This window comes from Uranotaenia lowii, chromosome 1 (genome assembly GCF_029784155.1).
Source record: "Uranotaenia lowii strain MFRU-FL chromosome 1, ASM2978415v1, whole genome shotgun sequence".
NCBI lineage: Eukaryota > Metazoa > Arthropoda > Insecta > Diptera > Culicidae > Uranotaenia > Uranotaenia lowii.
Genome location: NC_073691.1, coordinates 99,886,216 through 99,906,400, shown reverse-complemented (window position 1 = coordinate 99,906,400; position 20,185 = coordinate 99,886,216). Strand labels below are relative to the sequence as shown.

General features: G+C 39.9%; 1 protein-coding gene across 5 annotated transcripts in view; it reads right to left on the bottom strand.

Annotated features, from left to right (window-relative positions):
* Window positions 1-20,185, bottom strand: part of LOC129747123 (calpain-D) — a 450,101-nt gene that overhangs the window by 161,154 nt on the left and 268,762 nt on the right. For 4 of the 5 annotated variants that reach the window (XM_055741165.1, XM_055741174.1, XM_055741159.1 and 1 more), the window contains exons 6-8: window positions 4,647-4,755; window positions 4,422-4,577; window positions 4,208-4,319 (exon numbers count right to left, since the gene is read on the bottom strand). In XM_055741165.1, coding sequence (XP_055597140.1) covers window positions 4,208-4,319; window positions 4,422-4,577; window positions 4,647-4,755 — 377 coding nt within the window. Of the gene's footprint in view, window positions 1-1,613; window positions 1,916-2,063; window positions 2,151-4,207; window positions 4,320-4,421; window positions 4,578-4,646; window positions 4,756-20,185 lie in introns of those variants that run through there. The other variant, XM_055741190.1, reaches the window with a different exon arrangement.

Here is a 20,185-nt window from a genome sequence, read left to right as displayed (position 1 = left end):
CGAAAACTTTTGCCCATAATGAATTTTTCCCAGAATGACAAATACCCGAAATCAAACCCCAGAATGAACCATTTCCCAGAAAAAAATTCGCCAGAATGCACCATTTACCAGAATTTTTTTCCCAGAATGTACCATTTCCCAGAATTTTTTTCCCCAGAATGGAACATTTCCCAGAATGGCACAAATCCCGGGTTTTTCCCTCTAGTATTTTATTTTTTTTTCTAATGAATTCTTGTTAATTTCATATGATTCGAAATGTATTTTTTCAAAATGATTTTTTAAATGAAAGTACAGGTTTGAAATTTTCCAACTAAATTTATTTTAGAACCAATGTTGTGCTTTGTTTATGATTTGGGTACTTTAATTGATTCAATGCTTACCATGGACCTTAGAAAAACCGTTTTGGTATCCGACTCCTGACGCTGCGCGTTCGAACTTGAAAGACTATATGTCCTTCACGCTGTCGCGTGGCGGACGGGGCTGAGGGATCACCCCTAGCTTTCACGCAGACCTAGGAAGCCCCGGCAGATCTAGACCAATGTATGAGGGCCGCCGCTTCCGACGGCGGGTCGACGCCCACCTCGGATTCGGGAGCTTCGGCGGCTTTGTGCCGCTTCGGCCCCTTCTTCCTCGTTGGTTACGGCTTTGCCGCAAAAGAATAGTATTATGGGGATCCAATTTTTGTGGAATAAATCTATTTGTATTTTTTGAATTTCAGGCTTGATAAATATTTTAAATTTTCTGGGAAATGGCAATTCTGGCGAAAATTTTTCTGTAAAATGGTTCATTCTGGTAAGGTACACCGGGGTAAGTGTGGACGCGGGGTAAGTGTGGACGGTGGCTATTAAAACAATACTGTGCACTATTTTCTCAAACTTTTAATGCCGAATGTTCGATTTACTTGTAATCTATCCAATAACTATGAAAAAGATACGAATCAGACAATAACGGATGTTTACAGCGACTTTTTTCGAATTTTCTATTTTCAACTACGATGTCGAGTTGAAGTGCATCTTTTTCAATTGCAAATTTCTCGTAAACTAGCTGGCTCTCGATGAAAACTCTACATTGAAACAATCCTTACATTCCAAACAACCAGTTAGGAAAAGAAACGGCGGTTAAAAATGAAGAAAAAAGAGTTTATTTACAAAAAAACTAAAATTTTGTCTCCAACCCCTGCCTGGGGTAAGTGTGGACGGCTTTAAAAAGACTTGATGTTTACACATTTTTTCAATTTTCTGTCCTTCATCCATCATGAATTGTGTTATTTAGCTATATTTAGCATTCGGAACGTGAAAAGTTGGGTAAAGTACTTGTTTGATCGGTGTTTTTGATAAAATCAGATCTCGTGTATTGCTACATAAATTACACACAATAATTATTGAAAGATGCCTTACTAATAGTATCATGAACTTTTTTCAAAATTTTGGACGGTTTGAGCAATAAAGTAACGTTTTCAACCAAGAAAAAAAAATTTTTTTGAAAATTTCCTGAGAAATCCAAGGGAAAATCTACCGTCCATACTTACCCCATAAAGCGGGGTAAGTGAAGACACCAGCAGTCCATAACAATTTACGTGATAACTTTTCTCGCTTTGCTTCTATCAAGCTCATCTCTTCAGCGTTTGTAAACAACATGTTCTGCATCACATAGAATGTAATTTTATCAAAATTGATCCACTGCTGATTTTTTAATGATTTTTTAAAGTTGAACTATACGAAAACCCGTCCACACTTACCCCGGTGTACCTTAAATTTTTTTCTGGGAAATGGTTCATTCTGGGAAAAAAAATCTTGTAAGTAGTGCATTCTGGGAAAAAAAATTCTGGGAAAGTGGATTGCTGGTGATTGAAATTCTGGTGATTTTTCATTCTGGGCAATGGTTTTCGGGGAAATGGAGTACAACCGTTTTTGTACTGGAAAAAAGAGAAAATACCTGTTAGTGTTGGATCCAGGGAACGGGTTTCGGGCCGGCGATCCAATTTTTTTTATTAAATTTTGCCTGGCTATCAATTGCTTTGCCACTTTCCCTGATGTATGAACAAATTGATGAGATTTACTTACCAAGTTTTTTCCGACATTTTGTTGATATCCATTTTAAAAATAACGAGGACAACAGAGACTTCGGAGAAAACGTACGCGTGTGAAATTCTAAAAAATACGGCGAAAAATGCAATGAGTATTGATTTGAGTTGATTGCCTAAAAGTTTTTTTATTATGCTTAAAGGATCCCGAAATAAAGCTGAATAAGAAAATGCCAACAACACAGCGCGTTAGTATTAGGTTCTCTGTGGTATTAGTGAGTGGCTGTTAAATCAACGGCCTGATAGAAACAAGGGGCTGAAGAAAGCAAACATTTCCGTACCAAGTTTTCAGTCAAGAAACCCGCAGGAAGAAGAAAATTGAAACGAGTGTTACACGTATATGGTTAACATGGCCGTCTTCATTGCAACAATTTCAACCAGAGGCAATTTCTTAATAATCCTTAAAATGATATCTGCGGCTCGGGAATGTCAATCAAAGGGATCTTTGGTAACAATAATAAATTATGGTTGGGCACAAAATGCAGAGTTTTTAGCATAATCCTTGTTAAAATTGATTCTAAATCTGCAGTATGCCAACAACAGATGCGTCTGGCAACCAAAATGTTACCCTATTTCGAGTCTATTATGGGGTGAAGTGTTTAATTTCGGGAACCACACTGCACAGCAAGAAAAAATCGTGTAAATTTAGATCGAAAACGATGCACGAAAACGGAACATCGATTTTGATGTAAAATTCTATCACGGTTTATTTTTTTCAAGGATGTAATTTTTGACGCGTGTAAATTTAGATTGAAGTCAATGCACGAGATCGGATCACAAAAGCCGTCGTGTAAAAATACACAGGGATGTAAATTTTTAAATTTATTATCGTAAATATTGATATTTTTGCTAAATATTCAGGTTTTTGCTTTTGTCTTTGAATAAATACGTCCACATGTATTATTTTTAATTCACATTTATTTACAAAACTGAAAATTAAAACACCATCACGGAAAGCGTCAAGCTGGAATTGTTGTTGCATCCGATGATTCCCAGCACGAGGATGATTTTACAGATCAGCGTCATCAGTATGCTTGAATGGTTCCGGAACATCATGATCTTTCAGTCAGCACTTGGACACTTGAATTGATTTGACAAAAGTTTCTCCGGAGAATAACTGTCCGGATATCAGCCTCTGCGAAAAAATCTGACCTTGCTGTAATGGAGAAAAAACTAGTCAGTTTCAACCGCATTCTTCTTTTCACGTATACTTACGACTTTAAAAGACTCTAGAAGTGCTGCTGTAGGTAGCTACGCCTTTGATCGACTCGTTTTCGAATAATTTTTCGACTTGTTTACTTTGTGCGCAAACTTACGAAATATAAAAAAAGCAGAAGTTAAATATTTGCATTCAATTTTAAATCAAACAGATCTAATTTTACACTGTTTGTGACATAAAATTCATTGACCGGTTGATTTTTGCATGACGTAATGTAAAATTACATCAAAACAGTTTATTTCTATCCTATTTTTGAAAAAAGTCTAATAGTACATCAAAAAGAGTTTAAAATTACATCTTTTTGCAATTACACCCAAGAAAAAATAGATCACTCATTTTTTAGATTGCGTGTACTTTTAGAAATTTTTTGCTGTGTGACGTTCTGGTACCAAAAATTTGGTACGGTGCGTTTGTATGCGATTTGACAGCTGGTTCAGTCCTCTGGATAGAAATCGATCGAAGTCAATTGGAAAAAACAGCTGATCAACAGTCAATCCATTTCAATTGATTTCGATTGAGTTTCATTGAACACACCTTATGATGATGCCATGCTAGTATTTACACGGTATTAATAGATAAGGTAGGCTACTAACACGAGTAAACAACTAGTTTGAATGTAAACAAGTGACGTCATTACTATCTTCGAATAGCGTGCCAGGCAAAAGGTTTTGCGCGCGTAAGATAATTCTGCATACACCGAGGATCACTAGATGGATAGTAATGACGACATTATCGGGAAGATATCACCTCATTATATTGTACACCGTGATGCCTATTATTATTGTTGATGTCGAACCAAACGGCGTAAATCAATATTTTGACGGAACAGTATAACCAAAATATGAGCAAAAAATTTCAGAATTCGGTAATTTCGTTTGCTTAACAATCCTTTTAGGAATACTTACCTGTCTTTTACTGTGTTCTACTAATCTTCCAACTTCTGGGTTTGCAGGATTCCTTGTTTTAAACAAGACCACACACAAATCCAGCTGTGATCTCTGGGACTTTTCGGAATTTCTGGAATGTAAAGCACAACATGAATTTAACGCAAATTTTTCTGTTAAATTTTTTTAATGGGATTTTAAACTAACTGGTTTATTCATCCCCGTTTCCGTGTACCTTTGTCCTTCTTGAAATAGGGTAAACTCCGTTTCAGTCGGTTCCAGTACTGTGAGAAGGACACATGACAAGGCGCATAATGGTTTCAATGTCCCTAACAACCTTATTTCATTCCATCCTGTGCGAACTTTGCATATATCTATGCAATCAAAATATCTGTAATAAATTTTGTATGCCCTATTTTATTTTTCTGGTAACTAGTAGGTAGTGAATTTTAAAGCTTACTTAAGGACATCTTCATAGGAAATCCAAAAAACGCCTTCTGAACCTCCATGGGGCATTAACACGTTTCTTAGCTCATCAGTCCAAAGAGGTGAATCGTCCGACCAATCACCTGAAAAGAAACAAAGATATTAAACAAACTGCAGAACCGAACTACAATCAACACTGTAACCAAATGTCTTGTAATTTGTGGTCCGTGAAGAAAGAACACAGTATATAATACTAGAGCTATTTATTTTGGGGTCTTTACAGTTTGGAGTTTGGAATTGAACTGATTAACTAAAGTGAAAAAAATCAGGCTAAAGATTGCCGATTGCTTAGATCTCAACACCCCCTCTCAAACGGTCAATCCTAAGGAACTTCGGAGTTGAGAGAACCGGACGGAATCCAGGGCCTTGGTGAATATATCTGCATGTTGATCTTGCGTTCGAACTGGTTTGATACAGATGACACCGCTTGCGACATGGTCCCGGATGAAGTGATGCTTTACATCGATGTGCTTCGTTTTTCGGGTCTCACAACTCTTTGCCATGAACAACCCCTGGTTGTCCTCGAAAATTGTTACAGGACCGCTAGGTTCTCGCAAATCTTCCAGTATGCCTCGGAGCCAAAGAGCCTCGGCTACCGCATTACTCAAGACAACGTATTCTGCTTCACTGCTTGAAGTGGCCACCGTTGTTTGCTTCTTGCTGCACCATGCTACGACGCAACCGAAAACTTTGAAAAAGTAACCGCTGATAGATTTCCGGTCTTCGGAGTCGGATGCCCAATCTGCGTCAACGTATCCAATCAACGGGGGACTTGAGTATGAACGTTTGAACTGCAACTTCCATGTTCGTGTACCTTGGAGGTAACGGACGACGCGTTCAGATGCTTGAGGTGGACTGTGGTTGGATGTTGGTAACGGGCCAAATAACCAACCGAGTAACAGATGTCCGGACGGACACACAACATGATGTACTTCAAACTACCCAGTAGTTCCCTGTACGGTTCCTGTGTTTCGGATCCATTTCGATCTAGGGAAAGACCTTTCTCCATCGGCGTCTTAACAGGATTGCAATTCTCCATACTGAACCGCTGGAGGACTTTGGAAAGGTTCACCTCCTGCGATAATTCGAGTGTGCCTTTTTGCTGGTCATAATCCACCTTCATACCCAGGAAGTTTTGCAGCAATCCACAGTCGGTCATAGAAAATTTCGATGCCAACTAAAGTTTTAATCGCTTGATTGACGCTCCCTTTCTGCCAGCGATAAGCAAATCATCTACGTAAAGAATTATGATCAGCTCATCGCCCTCGCTCATCTTGGTATACAGGCAATAGTCATGCCTGGAGCGAAGAAAACCCATGTCGATGATAACTTTGTTGAATTTCTCGTTCCAGCACCGGGGGGACTGTTTAAGTCCGTAGAGAGACTTCAGCAGCTTGCAGACTTGGCCTGGTCTTGCTTCCACGCCTTCAGGTACCGCCATGAAAATCTGTTCGGTGAGATTTCCATGTAAAAACGCCGTTTGTACATCCATGGTATGAAATTGGAAACCATGGTGTACACCAACCGCCAGAACAACACGAATGGTGGCCAGCTTCGCCACAGGTGCGAATGTTTCCTCGTAGTCCAATCCTGCTTTCTGAAGATAGCCCTCGGCAACCAAGCGCGCTTTGTATCGGACCGGCCTGCCACCAGAATCTAGCTTGATGCGAAAAACCCACTTGAAATGGAGTGGTTTTCAGGGTGTCGACTCATATCTGGTAATAAAATTCCCTGATTTTCCCTGATTTTCCAGTCGTTTTTCCAGAAAATTCCAGGTTTGAAAAACAACCTGAGGAAGCAACTTAAAGTTATAAAAAATATATTTCCCCGAAAATAAACGCACAGAAAGCTTTGAGTCGAGAATACTAATATATTACGATAATATTTATTTTTTTATTTTATTTATTAATGGAAGTATTATTAGTGATACTAAACATTTTAAGATAAGTCAGCGAGTTTGGATCCATTTGTAGAAATTCTTATGATTTGAGCATAATAATTTTCTCTTACAAGGTATCAGCCTTCTTCTGTGCGTCTTCCAAAATTTTCCTTCGTTTCACCTCAAGCGATTTTGCTTCCGCTTCTCGATGACGCTTCATCAGCTTTGTTTGATCTGATTCAAGAGCTTCCATTTTGCGGCAATTTTTGTCTTCCAAATACAGAGCATGTGAATTTCGAACTCTCTGAACAAGTTTGTTGGAAATTTGGACTGATTTTATCCCTCCAGCATAGAAAACAGCATCATAGATTTGTCGTTTAGCCACCACTGATTCTTCAAGCATATTTTCGAAGAGACATTCGGAATTTACTGAAAAACCACGTTCAACATTCGCGTTGCCATGTGAAAGACAGCAGATCATTTTGACGATGTTGAAGAATTCTGGACACTTGGCATTTGCTACACCCAAAATTCAGCCTCTGTGCCAATGGCGTGTAGTCAATTACATAGCATCATTGGTACAAGAAGATAACGCGATCGGTGCTGAATCGATTTGCTCCCACCGGCATTAATCTCCCAAGTTAACCGAATTGCGTATGTCTGAAAGAAACAAAATAAAAACGCTTTCACGTCCCTCCCTATCGCATCACAAGACGAAGAAGGATGGAAATAAATACCGGCCAACACCAGGCAGCCAGCGAACCGAGCACTGTGCGTGTGAATGTAGCAAAAGCAACAACAAAAACATCCTTCTTATTCAATCCCTTCAATCTACCGGCAAACAACCACGGCCGAGCTGTGCGTGTGTATGCAGTAAAAGCAACAAAAAAAACATTCCTTCAATTCAATTTGCCGGCAAACAACCACGGCTAAGCTGTGCGTGTGTATGTAGCAAAAGCAACAAGAATATATTCCTTCAATTGACCGGCAAACAAGCACCGGCCAAGCTGCCCGGCTTTAGCAGCTGTGTATATGTAGCGTGTGTATGTAATAGCAGGCAGTAAGCAAAGCACAGTTCTCATTCAATGGGTTTCCCGTTTCCTCCACTCCCGTTCCCTTTCCCGTTTCCATCGCAAGACAAATGAATACCTTGAAAGGAGACCAAACGCCGGGAAGCCACTGTCGTGCGTTTCTTTTGTGATTGATCGGTGGCAGAATGCCTATGACAAATATCCCTCTTCCTGCATGAAGTTCAAATAGTACACTGGTTAAGATGTCGGTCTGGCAAGACGATTAAGTTAGAGATTTGAGTTCGATTCTCCCTACGGGCGCTGTGGTTTATATTTTTATTTTCTTGTTTCTGGGATGAATTATCCAATAGGAACGAAATCCCATAAAATGTTTTTCTGGTTTTGCTTGAATGTAGTGGCCATGCATCATTTTAGTTGGGAGCCGAGTCCTTATGCCAGTTACGGTTTTTCAAACATATCATCTTCGGCACAGTGCACATTTCAGCGCATTATCGGCACAGAGATGTTCCAAATAGGCATTGGATTTTTGCAACCTCTTCTATGGGTGTAGCACTCCACTCCAAAAATGATCCAGCCTTTCTTCGCTACGGTCATTATCAAATTATCATTATCAAATTTATTTGAAGAAGGAAATTATGTCCAATCAACAACAAATTTGGATACAAAGACCTTTTCAAGGACTCCGCAAACTGAAATTCATCATAGAACCATGGGTAGACCAACCAAATCGTAAGTAACAAGTAATACTAACAAGATGTCGGATTGGTCACACCAGATTGACACAGAAACATCTTGTGGAAAGGAATTGCATCAATGTCTGCGACGCATGTAATATCGATTTAACCATCGACCACATTTTTACCATTTGCAGTAAATACGAAACATTACGCCGGCAGAGTGGACTCGTTAGAGATCTTCCATCCATTTTGGCAAACGTCAAGCGAAAAGAAAGAAAAGTGATAAAATTTCTAAAAAAATGTAAATTGCTTGAAGAATTGTAACTACTCCTAATCCAGAGGGGGAATGACCCTGCGTGGTTAAACACCTCTTTAACACGTTCGTCGCCACGTCACCCATATTCGGCAGACGGGTGTATTTCCTGGGGGGCCCCGTCACATCAAAAAGCAGGTGACGCTCTCTTACTTGAGTTTACCGCTCAGCTTCGCCACACGCTTCAAATATGGGAGTTCTCCCTCTTTGCTTTCTCTCTCTGAAAATTTCTTTGGGCCCGGCTAGCAAAACTACCAAAATGAGCGTGGCGACGAACGTGTTAAATAAATAAAATTATCTATCTATCTATCAAATTTATCGCCTCTGGCAACGATTGCCTGTCACAAGATGGACGATTCCGTGCATTGGTATAAGAACACACCTGAAGCTTTACCCGCCTTGGTGTATATAGAGCGCGGCGTGTAGGTTGTAGCTTCATCAGGTTGTAGCTTCCTCTCAGATATTTGAGAATATCCCAGCCAGTAGCGCGAATACCATCTTTGAATGCGCCATGTAAAATATGTAATACGCAACTTCCGCAACAAACGATTTTTCGTAGTCTTGTTTAGAGATTCATCAAAGCCAACGACGATATTGTTTATGTTCTGCAGGGTATCGTCGAGTTCCGTTCTAAATAAGGAGCAATTCCAAAAAGCAGCGTATAGCTGATTTTGTCCCGACCAAGTTGAATCTTGTGCGCAAATTGGCTATCAGTGAACATCATCTTGAATACGGCAGTGTCTTTTTCTGCGGCGCGCAGCGATTTATGATTTACGACTGTCTCCAGGCACCAAAAAATCTCAGCTTTTGTAGTAACGGGTTTCAGCATTAATTTATCGATAGTCCTCGAGGAAGAAGAAACATTGCTGGTAGAAAGAAGCGAATAAGGATGAAAGGCAGATGGCGATTTCTCAGCAATGAGAGGAATTTCCGTATTATTTCCAACGCTATTAGAAGCACCGGGCTCCAGTTCCTGGTTCTGCGGTTTTTGTGTAAGGTATTTCATCATACTGCCGGATACAGTTTGCAAAAAATCAAAGGGCTAACGATACATGAGCAACGTACAGTGAAGTAAATTTTTAAGCAGATAATAAACTATGACGTTTCAATTTCTTCAAATAAAATCAGGATCATTATTTTTTCCCTGATTGGTAGAAAAATTCCCTGATATTCCCTGATATTCCCTGATTTTCCCTGATGCAAATTGAATTCCCTGATTTTCCCTGATTTTCCAGGTTTTTCCAGGTAGTCGACACCCTGGGTTTTACGCCCTTCAGACACGACGTCAGCTGCCATACTTGGTTGGTTTCCATCGAACGGAGCTCATCCTTGACAGCTTGGAACCACATCTTCGAATCATCTCGGCCTTCGATTTCAGCATACTTAGTCGGTGTATCTGGGAGAAAAGAACAACCGGTAGTTGCCTCGTAACTAAGGAAGTAATCACGAAACTTACCGGGGAGCGAGCGCTCCCTTTCGCTGTGCCTCACCGACGTTTGACCCAGGGACTCGTGGCGTTCTGGGTGCGAGGGGAGCGCAGAAGGTTTTTTGATGTCTTCCTCTTCGGCTTGTTGAAAGTTTTCATCACCACTCGTTTCGTCACCGACTTCAATCACCTCGTCGCAGCAAGCTTCATTTTCTTCTTGCCGATCAACTAAGGGCGAGTCGATTTCCTCAGTTTCCCCCTCTGGCTAGTACATAGTTGAAAATGTTGTAGGAAAAACTTGTTCGGGCTTGCTTTCACTTTCAACCGCATACGGAAATGACTGTTCATCGAAAACAAAGTCTCTGGCGACCAAGAACTTGCGCTTCTGCTTGTCCCAGAGTCGGTAACCACGAAAACGACTTGACAACTTCGAGGATCTAGCTTCTGCCTTTGCTGGTTAGGAATCCATGCGAAACTTTTGCATCCAAAAATTCGTATCTTTTCCAACGAAGGTTTCTTTCCGAACCAAATTTCCGCCGGGGTTACGTTAGTTGCCAGCGCTCTCATAGGACTTCGGTTCATCAAAAATACGGCTGTTTTGGCTGCTTCGGCCCACATCGGTTTTACCGATTAACATGAATTAACATTGCACGTACCTTTTTTATTACAGTCCTGTTGAATCGTTCTGCAACGCCATTCTGTTGAGGCGTATAAGCGACAGTCGCCTCGATTTGGATTCCCTTGGACTTGTACCACGCTCGTTGTTGGTTCGAACAATATTCACGACCTTGATCCACCGTAAGCTTTGAGAGTTTCGTTCCCCATTGTGCTGTAACTTGGGCCTCAAACTCTTTAAATTTGTCGAAGACATCCGATTTCCTCTTCAACGGAAAAACCATGGCAAAGTGGGAAAAATCATCGATGAAAGATACCAAGTAACAAGCACCATCAACTGCTAAAGGACTCATTGGCCCGCATATATCCGAGTGTATTCTTTCCAGCGGTCTGGTGGCACGAGGACGAGTGCCGTTGAATGGATCCCGACACTGCTACGCAAGCACACACACACATCACAAAGGCGATTCTTTCCGGGCTTGACCTATATTCCATCAGCCATCTCGTGCTTCACCAATCGTTGGATTCCGTCGCTGCTAAGATGGCCCAACCTACGATGCCACAAATCCTCGCTCGCTGCTTGACACAGATTTGCCACCGGTCTATCCGATTCGATTTCCATTTCGTATAGGCTGCCTCTCAAAACTGCTGTTGCCACAATGGCCTCGTGCCTCTTCATCACCGCTTGATTGCCACGGAAGGTGACAGTTATCCCTGCTTTGGCCAATTTTTTGTCAGACAAAAGATACTCACGCAGCTCCGGGATGTAAAGCACGTCACGCATTTCTTTTTGTACGCCTTTGTTGCTTCGACCCTCGATGATCCCTCATTTTGGAGATCAAAGACTGCCCATCTTTGGCGACGTTGATGATTATTGGATCCGTGAGGCTGGCGCTTGTCTTGAACCATCTGCAATCGTTGATAAGATGGTCACTCGAACCAGAATCGAGCTTGAACATCAACCGTCCGTTTGATGATTCTACTCTGCCCCGCCTAGCCAAAAAAGAAATGGCTTTGGAGCAGCCAGCAGCCGCATTCGCTTCTCTGGAGGGGCAATCCTTCTTCATATGCCCCTTCTTTCCGCATTTGTAGCAGGTTCCGGTGAAATTTGGTTTCGGCTTGGTTTTAAATTTCAACTTTTTCCCAGAAAAGGCTGTAGAATTTTCCTCGGTTGCTTGGTGACTAGAGTGTCCTACCCGGGATTTCCCGGTCGGGAATTCCCGGGAATTAGGAAAATTCGGGAATTCCCGAATCCCGGGAAACGCTTGAAAAATCCCGGGAAGTCCCGAAGCCAGTAAAATGTGCTAAATTAATACAAATTTACTCGATCCAAATTGGAAAAATAAATCAGAGTTAGAAAGGAAAATGATAGTTCTTCCACTGACCATACTGACTGGACACTCGAACTGGTTTATTGGATAATTTTTCCAACAGTACGCTATATCGATTCCAGAGTGCGCATCGATCGATTTGAAGAAATGTTATCCCAGTTAGGAAGTGCCACCCAACTTAAAAAGAAATAGGCAATTTCTACGATAAAACCGGGATAAACAGGTACATTTTTCCTAAAGAGCATTTTTTGTCAAATTTTGCAGGTTCGCAATGCCGACACCACCTATCGTCGTTATTGCGAACCTGCAAAATTTGACAAAAAATTCGCCAGTCGAATTTTTGTTTCAAGTGTCATGTCAGTGTGATAGTTCTACCTTGACGGCTTAATCTTAAATTATTTTTTCCTCAAATCTTGTTAATACATTGAATTTGATGAAAAAATGTTTTTCCAACTGAAAAATTATTGAAAAAGTGAAAAACGACAAAGAATCTATAAATCCAAACAATTCCAATAATGAAACGCTACGGGAAGAATCTGAATGTTATATTTTGCAATACTCATCATTTAGAATTTTCGTTTCGGATACAGTTTACAGTAACAAAATCATCAGCAAAGAAATGACATATTGTGCAACAAATGGATAGTTATCTGAAACTTTACGATATTTGATGGATAACCTGAAGTCTAGCTAACTAACTTCTATCGATAGTGAGAAATCTTTCTCAATTATTTTAATTTTTTGCAGATAGAATCAGACCAGTTTGTCGGTTAAAGTACTTTGTTTTGGGTCTTTGGTTTGCTTATTGAATTTTTGAGGCATTAAAAAAGTTTGAAATGGTTTGCAATACTAGGTACTACCTTCAATTTAAAAATACCATATTGATAAGAATTCGTATGCAGTAGAGGGTTAAGATCTTCAATTTTTCCCGGGATCCCGGGAATTCCCGGGAAAACGATCGTCAGATTTCCCGATTCCCGGGAACGCTAAAATGGCCAGGAAATGGACACTCTATTGGTGACGTGCTTTTTCCTTAACTTCCTGGCCCAACAACCGTTGCTTGGCAACCTCCAGCGTAAGTTGATCATCATCAAGGTTTTCCAGCGCCGTCACTAATGGATCATAAGCCTCGGGAAGGGTTCCAAACAGCATGATGACTTTATCCGCTTCGGTTAACGTCTCTCCGGCCACTTGCAACTGCCGGACAAGATCCTCGTAGGCGACCAGGGGAGAGCGCATTGAATCACCTCCTCGCATTTTGAGACTTCCAATCTGCTTCCTTACCAGGTTCTGCGTGGCCAGTGACTTCTTCGCGTAAGTGTTTGCCAATCCCTGCCACATCGTTCGCGCCGTTGGTTTCTCCCGGACGATTTCGAGACAATCGTCCCCGAGGAAGCTGTGGTAACCGCACTCGCCCGTTTCTTTCTCGTTCGCCAATTATGTAGCCAATTATGTAGCTTCTCGCCTTCCGGCAAAAATAATATATTCCAAGATACCTAGCTCTTTAAATATTTCATATAAACGCCAACGGACAATCTTTTAACAAACCTTAACACCATCTACTGACAGAAAAGGTCAACATTTCTCGATAATTGAATTTTTCACTTGTACCCCTCGTTCCGGGGGGTTCAAATGCACTCTAATATGCTTTTGTTCAAATTTGGAAAACATTTGCAAAATGTACTCTGACATACTTTCGCCAATTTTTGGAGAAATGCTATGCTACTGACTTAATTTAATTGAGAACCTGACTCGTTTTTGCGCATTTAGATTCCTCAATTAAAAATAATAATCATCAATTTAAACAGATAACTTATTTGTATTGCATATCTGGTTGAGCCTGATCATTGATTCAAAATTCCACGGAACAGTGCTGAGGATATTGCGATTAAGGGTTTTGATGCCTTGGCCAAGTATTTATTTTGATTGGGATCCTGATTTATGTTAAAACATGATATAATACAGATTGTTTTACCAAGGTCTTAATTTAATTTAGTTTAATTCATTCAGATGAAGATAAATTTTATCTAGTTTTATTAAGATGTTTAATTCAAAATCTTAAAATTGCTAAGTTGAGTTTAAACATCTAGTAGCCACTTGAAAGCAAGTGATAAATAACATAATTAAGAAATTTTAAATTTTAAAATTATTTCATATCAGGAAATGCTATTTCGCTTTTTTTTTTCAAAACCAGCCATTTCTATAACAAAAAAGCAGAAAGTAGTGTTTTCTAACTGTCAAATGAGATTTAGAAAAAAAAAATCAAACCTGTCCACGTGGACATCCGAGGACGGGTTTAGGGTTTGCCAAACGTCCACGCTTGTCCACGCAGAGGAAGGAGGGGGTCTAAAATCGCATTTTTCTATCCACGTGGTATCTGAACGGCCCCCAAGTAAAAAAAAGCTTTGAATAGCGAATGACGACTCTGATACCGGAAAACCGTGCTAATTTTGGAGAGCCAAGACCACGTAGAGAAAGATCTCAGTGTGTTTGTTGTGCAAATGAACCTTCAAAATGCTAGTTATTTCCGACCGTGTAATATAAATTGTTTTTTTTTCTTAGCGTGTTTTACTGAATAGTTGCATTTCTGCCGCAGCATTTGATGGTGGCGCTTTTGGATTTTGTCCGTCGATTTCTGCAAGAGTTCCGAATCTTGTAATGGATAATTTTTGCTTCCGGTCTTCCTGGGCAAATTTTCTTGCCTCAGCCGGTTCCGCGGGCGCTTCCAGCTCCAACACGTGATCGACGCCCATCGCTTCCAGGAAAGCTCGAACACGAAAGCTCCAATTATGGAATCCTGGACCTCCGGTATATTGGGGGATACCGTGAGCCGGATTGTTCGGGGTGCCCATAGCCTCTTGTAATTTGTGGTCCGTAAAGAAAGAACGCAGTATATAATACTCGACCTATTTTGGGATCTTTACAGTTTGGAGTTTGGAATTAAACTGACTAACTAAAGTGAAAAAAAATCAAGCTAAAGATTGCCGATTGCTTAGATCTCAACAAAATGATTTTGGAGACCAATTATAATATACAACTTAGTGAAACTCAATTACTAGCAATTTGAAAAATATTTTTTCTGGGAACCTACAAATATTCGGTTCAAATTGATTTGTTTTTATCGAGATTCGCTTGTTTGCTTTGGAACTTGCTATCCTGGTAAAATTCTCCGCCTCTGGTGGAAACGGCACTGGTATTGAATCCGGGACAAGAAAAAAAAACAATGTGCAACTAGCTCGAACGCAATTTTTAATTTTTCCGGTATAGAAAAAAAAAAACGAGTGGTGCGCGAGCGCTCAAGAGCCGCTCATTTGAACCGGTTCTTCTAAAATAACGAACTACCCGTGGCCGTGCTTCTTAAAAAAAGATCCCGTGACCCGCCGCTGAACACCGGTTGAAATATTTATCGCTGCAATATGCAAGAGCGGAGAGTGGAGATCCGTCCGTTCTTCGAATCAAAAGAACCCTGATTCAAACGAGTCACACGCAGACCCTGGCAATCTCTCTTTTTCACCGGAGCAGTGAGTATTGCCTATTCAGAGAAACATTGGATTCACGCAACGGCTGTTAGACCCAAAATTTGACAACCGTAATTTGACAGCTCGATTGATGGGCTGCATTTTTGTCAGCACACTCATTTGGCGCAACACCTTAAACTTGTAAAATTGAGCCATTATTGCGAAACCGAGATCTGTCAAAAAAGTGTCGTTTCATCGAGTCAATTTTACACATTATTTAGAAAAGCTGGCTTATTAAATAAAGTGTAGTTTCTTAACTTGTCATTCAGAAAATAAAACTCTTTCTGCCGTAACCGATCTCGTTCGACGATCCAATGAATCGGTTAATGCTGAAAGACGACCAGCTGAATGAATATTTCCCTATTCTATAGCACGAGCATGAAAATTATACCCTGCCGAATACAGAAATTCAAAACAAACTGATTTGTTTTTATTATTTTCTTTCCATCCTTCTGACACTTTAAAAGGCTGCCATCGCCATGCAGAGCGGGCTTCCAAAATAATGTATAGAATTTACATGCTACATTTACATGGGCATCCGCAGCAATCGCGAGCAAAGTAAAAATGCTCACGAGTTTGATCACTTCTATACCGCACCGGGGGTTAGTATGAAGGTGAGCAAAATAGGGCCGTTGCCGTCGGGACCGACAAAATCACCAAATTTGCTCACTAGAAAGGGGCGAGAGCAATCATGCACTTAAAAAATTTTACCGTTTTAAGCAGAATTAAACAAACGACGTTGCAGCGTGTAGATGTTTGTTGATTTCTGTTTAAGAAAAGAATTGTATGAAAATTAAAACTGAGGATGGATTCATTTTTGGAATAACCAGTTGAATTCGCAATTTCGATACAGTTTTCCGTGTTAAAAGTTCAATTTATCCAAGAATTGAACTAGAAAGTGCAAATGCTGGTTCTAGTGGTGAGTAATTTATTTTGTATTTTATTGTTTTGGACTTTTTTCTACCTTTGAATATTGATAACATTTTTTCCTTTCTCACTCTATTTCAGATAAACAAACTCGAAGCATCGTATTTTGTGACCAAAAATGGTTATTGCTCCTACAGAGAAAAGTTGGATTTTTGCAACTCTTCCAAAAGAAGAAGAAAAACTACCGCAAGACGTCAAAGCTGTTGCACTGAAACAAACAATTCAGATTATGTTTATGAGTTTTTGCGGGCACAAAAAAAAAAACCATTGTTTAAAAGTCAATTATGAATGATGCAGTGACATTTAAAGTCTGCTTCATTTAATATTGGAACAAATTCTTTTGCTCATTGTGGCGCTCCTAGTGGACGGATTTGGAAACTTTTTTCACCCACGTGTCGGGAAATTCATTACCTTTCACCATGTATTTATGTCATAACACCAAACGATAGCATTTTGTAAACAACCGCCATGGAAGCCGAACGGAGAGATCAAATTGTACACAGTTTTCTTGAAAATCCATTGTTGTCGGCATCGAAGCTAGCTAAACAGCTTGAAATGCCCAGAAATACCGTATGACGTGTTATCAAGCAGTACAAGGAAACATTGACGACGGCTCGGAAGCCGCATTCGAAGCGTCGGAGTGGAACTGTCGACCGGAAACTGCGTGGGAAAGTCATCAAGGCCGTCAAGAGGAATCCCAATCTTTCAGACCGCGATTTGGCCAATAAGTTCCAGGCCGCTCACAGTACGGTGCGACGAATTCGTCTCCGGGAAGGAATAAGGTTTTTCCGAGCCAGCAAACAGCCAAATCGGACGCTGAAGCAGAACAATGTGGCCAGAATCCGTGCTCGAAAGCTGTACGACCAAGTGCTGACCAAGTTCGACGAATGTAATGTCTGCTTCATTTAATATTGGAACACAAACAATTGCGTGTAGTTCAGTCATTTATTAACGAATTCATAATTTGTTTTTCATACAAATGTAGCATTTTCTTTACTCTTTCATAAAAAAAAATTAAAAAAATTATTCATTGTTGTTTCGAAGAAATTCTCGTACTCGTACTCGTAAGAAAACTGTGCACAATTTGATCTCTCCGTTCGGCTTCCATGGCGGTTGTTTACAAAATGCTATCGTTTGGTGTTATGACATAAACACATGGTGAAAGGTAATGAATTTCCCGACACGTGGGTGAATAAAGTTTCCAAATCCGTCCACTAGGAGCGCCACAATGAGTAAAAGAATTTGTTCCAATATTAAATGAAGCAGACTTTAAATCCGTTTTCAATGCATTTTACCAATTCTTATATGATTGTTGGGGGTGGACTGTATTTGCGGCCTTGGCTAACAACCGCTGTCTGCCCGCTCCCCCTGTGGGATTGGGCCCGAACTTGACAACCCCCTGATATTGTCGATATTGGGAAGTGGGGAGTGTTAAGTGATTTCGGTTCGGTGGGGTTTGCTTGGCAAAATTAAGTCAGCAAACATTTAATCACAGTCTCAATGGCGTCGTTCAAGTGAAATGACTGTCTGGTGTACGTGGTTTAATGGTGGTAGAAAAGCCAAAGTGGCGAAAATTTTTCAATTGGAACAAGTGGTGTGGTGTTTCTATTTGAAAGTTGAAATATTGAGAACAATATCGAATAAGCGTTAGATATTCATTGGGAATTGTGTGGGAAGGGCACATGAAATCGAGTGAAAAGCGGATGATTTCGTTTTGAATGACTTTACAGATGGTCAGGTGTGAGCGAGAAGTCGGCTCTCCGTTCAGAATGGGAACATGGAGAATATACACCAGGAGAAAGGAGACAGAAGATAACTACTTTGGAAGGAACAAACGTGGAACTCGGTGAGATCATTCCAATTTAATCTCTTTATTTTCCCCCTTTTCCCTTGGCTCTCTCGCTCTAGATGAGATGTTTATTTTCGCTCATGCGATGTTTTTGAGTTTTGGTGGTGTGCGATTGCGCCAGGAAAGATGTTTAGAAAATTTGAAGCACAACATGATGTAAGGGCTTACAAAAGTTGAGATGACATGCGTTGCGTAAATAACAAGAAATCTAGCGTAACATTTCATAAGGGCGAAACTAGCAGTTAGCTCGAAACGAGAAAAACGCGTTTGAAATTTCGGAACATCAAATCAAATCCTATTTAAAAAATCGACCACTTTTTGTTCAACAAATTCAATAAAAGGGGATATTCACTTATTGTTCGTTGGTTATCAAAATCTTTAACTTTTTTCACTAAATTTCACAGATTTTCGAGTTTCGTCTTTTTTTGTTTTCGATTTCAGTTACGCCTGCAAGTTTCGCCTAATTGATCGGCCGTTTTTGTTTTGGTTTTGAAGTTTCGCTCATAGGTCGATTCACGCACGGCCTGACCTCACTGTTTTTGACATTTCGCGATTCCTGTTTTGATTCCTTATTTTCCAATTATACACACTTAGGGAGCAAAACAAATATTTGGGTCCTCATTTAATTTTCATTCACACGGATTTAGCAATAGTTCTCAGCCCAATTTTGGGATAAAAACAAAATTAAAAAGGAAATTAGTTGTTGAGAAATTAGGTGTTTCTAGAATCAAATAATGAAAAATCAATCATTTTGTTTGTAAATCCAGATGGAAACAGTAATATTGGAAAAAATTGATTTAAACTTTAAAGTTAATCTATCCGACGTTATTGTTATTCCTTGAAAATATCATATCGTAACAATTTAGAATAGTTCAGCCTTTATTTCAGTATGTTTACCGGTTAATTTTCCTATATTGGATTCTTCTTTCCCTGAATAGTGTTGTTGTACAAGTATGTGTATTTCTTTACAGTTTCCGGTCAAAATAAAACAAGAAACTTCAGAACATCCGCACATCCGAATTCTTCAGAAGCTTCCACGTTTTGACATTTGTTGGGATTTTTTGTTTCAAGGCGCTGTCCCAGAATATTCAATGCAAAGCGGGTTGGCCTAGAAGAAATGTGATGAAAACAGGGCTTTAAAAACATGTTGTAACATTTTGATAAGCAAACTTCCTTTTCGAAATTCTTAAGAATTTTCAACTTTCTGTTCATTCCCGGAGAGATAACCGTTAGAAAACAAAAAAAATGCGCTAAATTTAGTTCATAAAATGGGACTTGGCTTTTAGCATTCCTCAAATTGAGTTTTGAGTTAAATTTCTTGACCGTGCAACTACACGAAACATTTCGCCGCTCCCCATTTCTCGTTCGTGAAATTTTGTAAACAGGACGTGCGAACTGTCATCACAAAAGGGAACATACGTCATTGTGAATCGACCCATAGGTCGATTCACGCACTGCCTGGCCTCACTGTTTTTGACATTTCGCGATTCCTGTTTTAATTCCTTATTTTCCAATTCTACACGCTGAGGAAACAAAGCAAACATTTGGGTCCTCATTTGATTCTCATTCACACGTTCTTAGAAAAAGTTCTCAGCCCAATTTTGGGATAAAAAAATTAAAAAGATAATTAGATGTTTTAAATATCAAACAACGAAAAATGAATAATTTTGTTTGTGAATACAGCTGGAATAAATGGACTTAATTAAAAGTTAAACCACTGACCACTAACTGGACACACGATTTCGATTTTTAGCGCTGCTCGAAAATTACCGAAAATATCGATACCAGTAGAATTTTCATGCTCGAATTGCTGCCGCGCAATATCGACGATAGAAGGCTTCTAGCCAAAAACTGAGAGGAATTTCGTTCTATAAGTCTCATGTTAGTGTGAATAGTGGTTAAACTATCTGACTTTATTTTGTTCCTCGAAAATACCATATCGTAAAA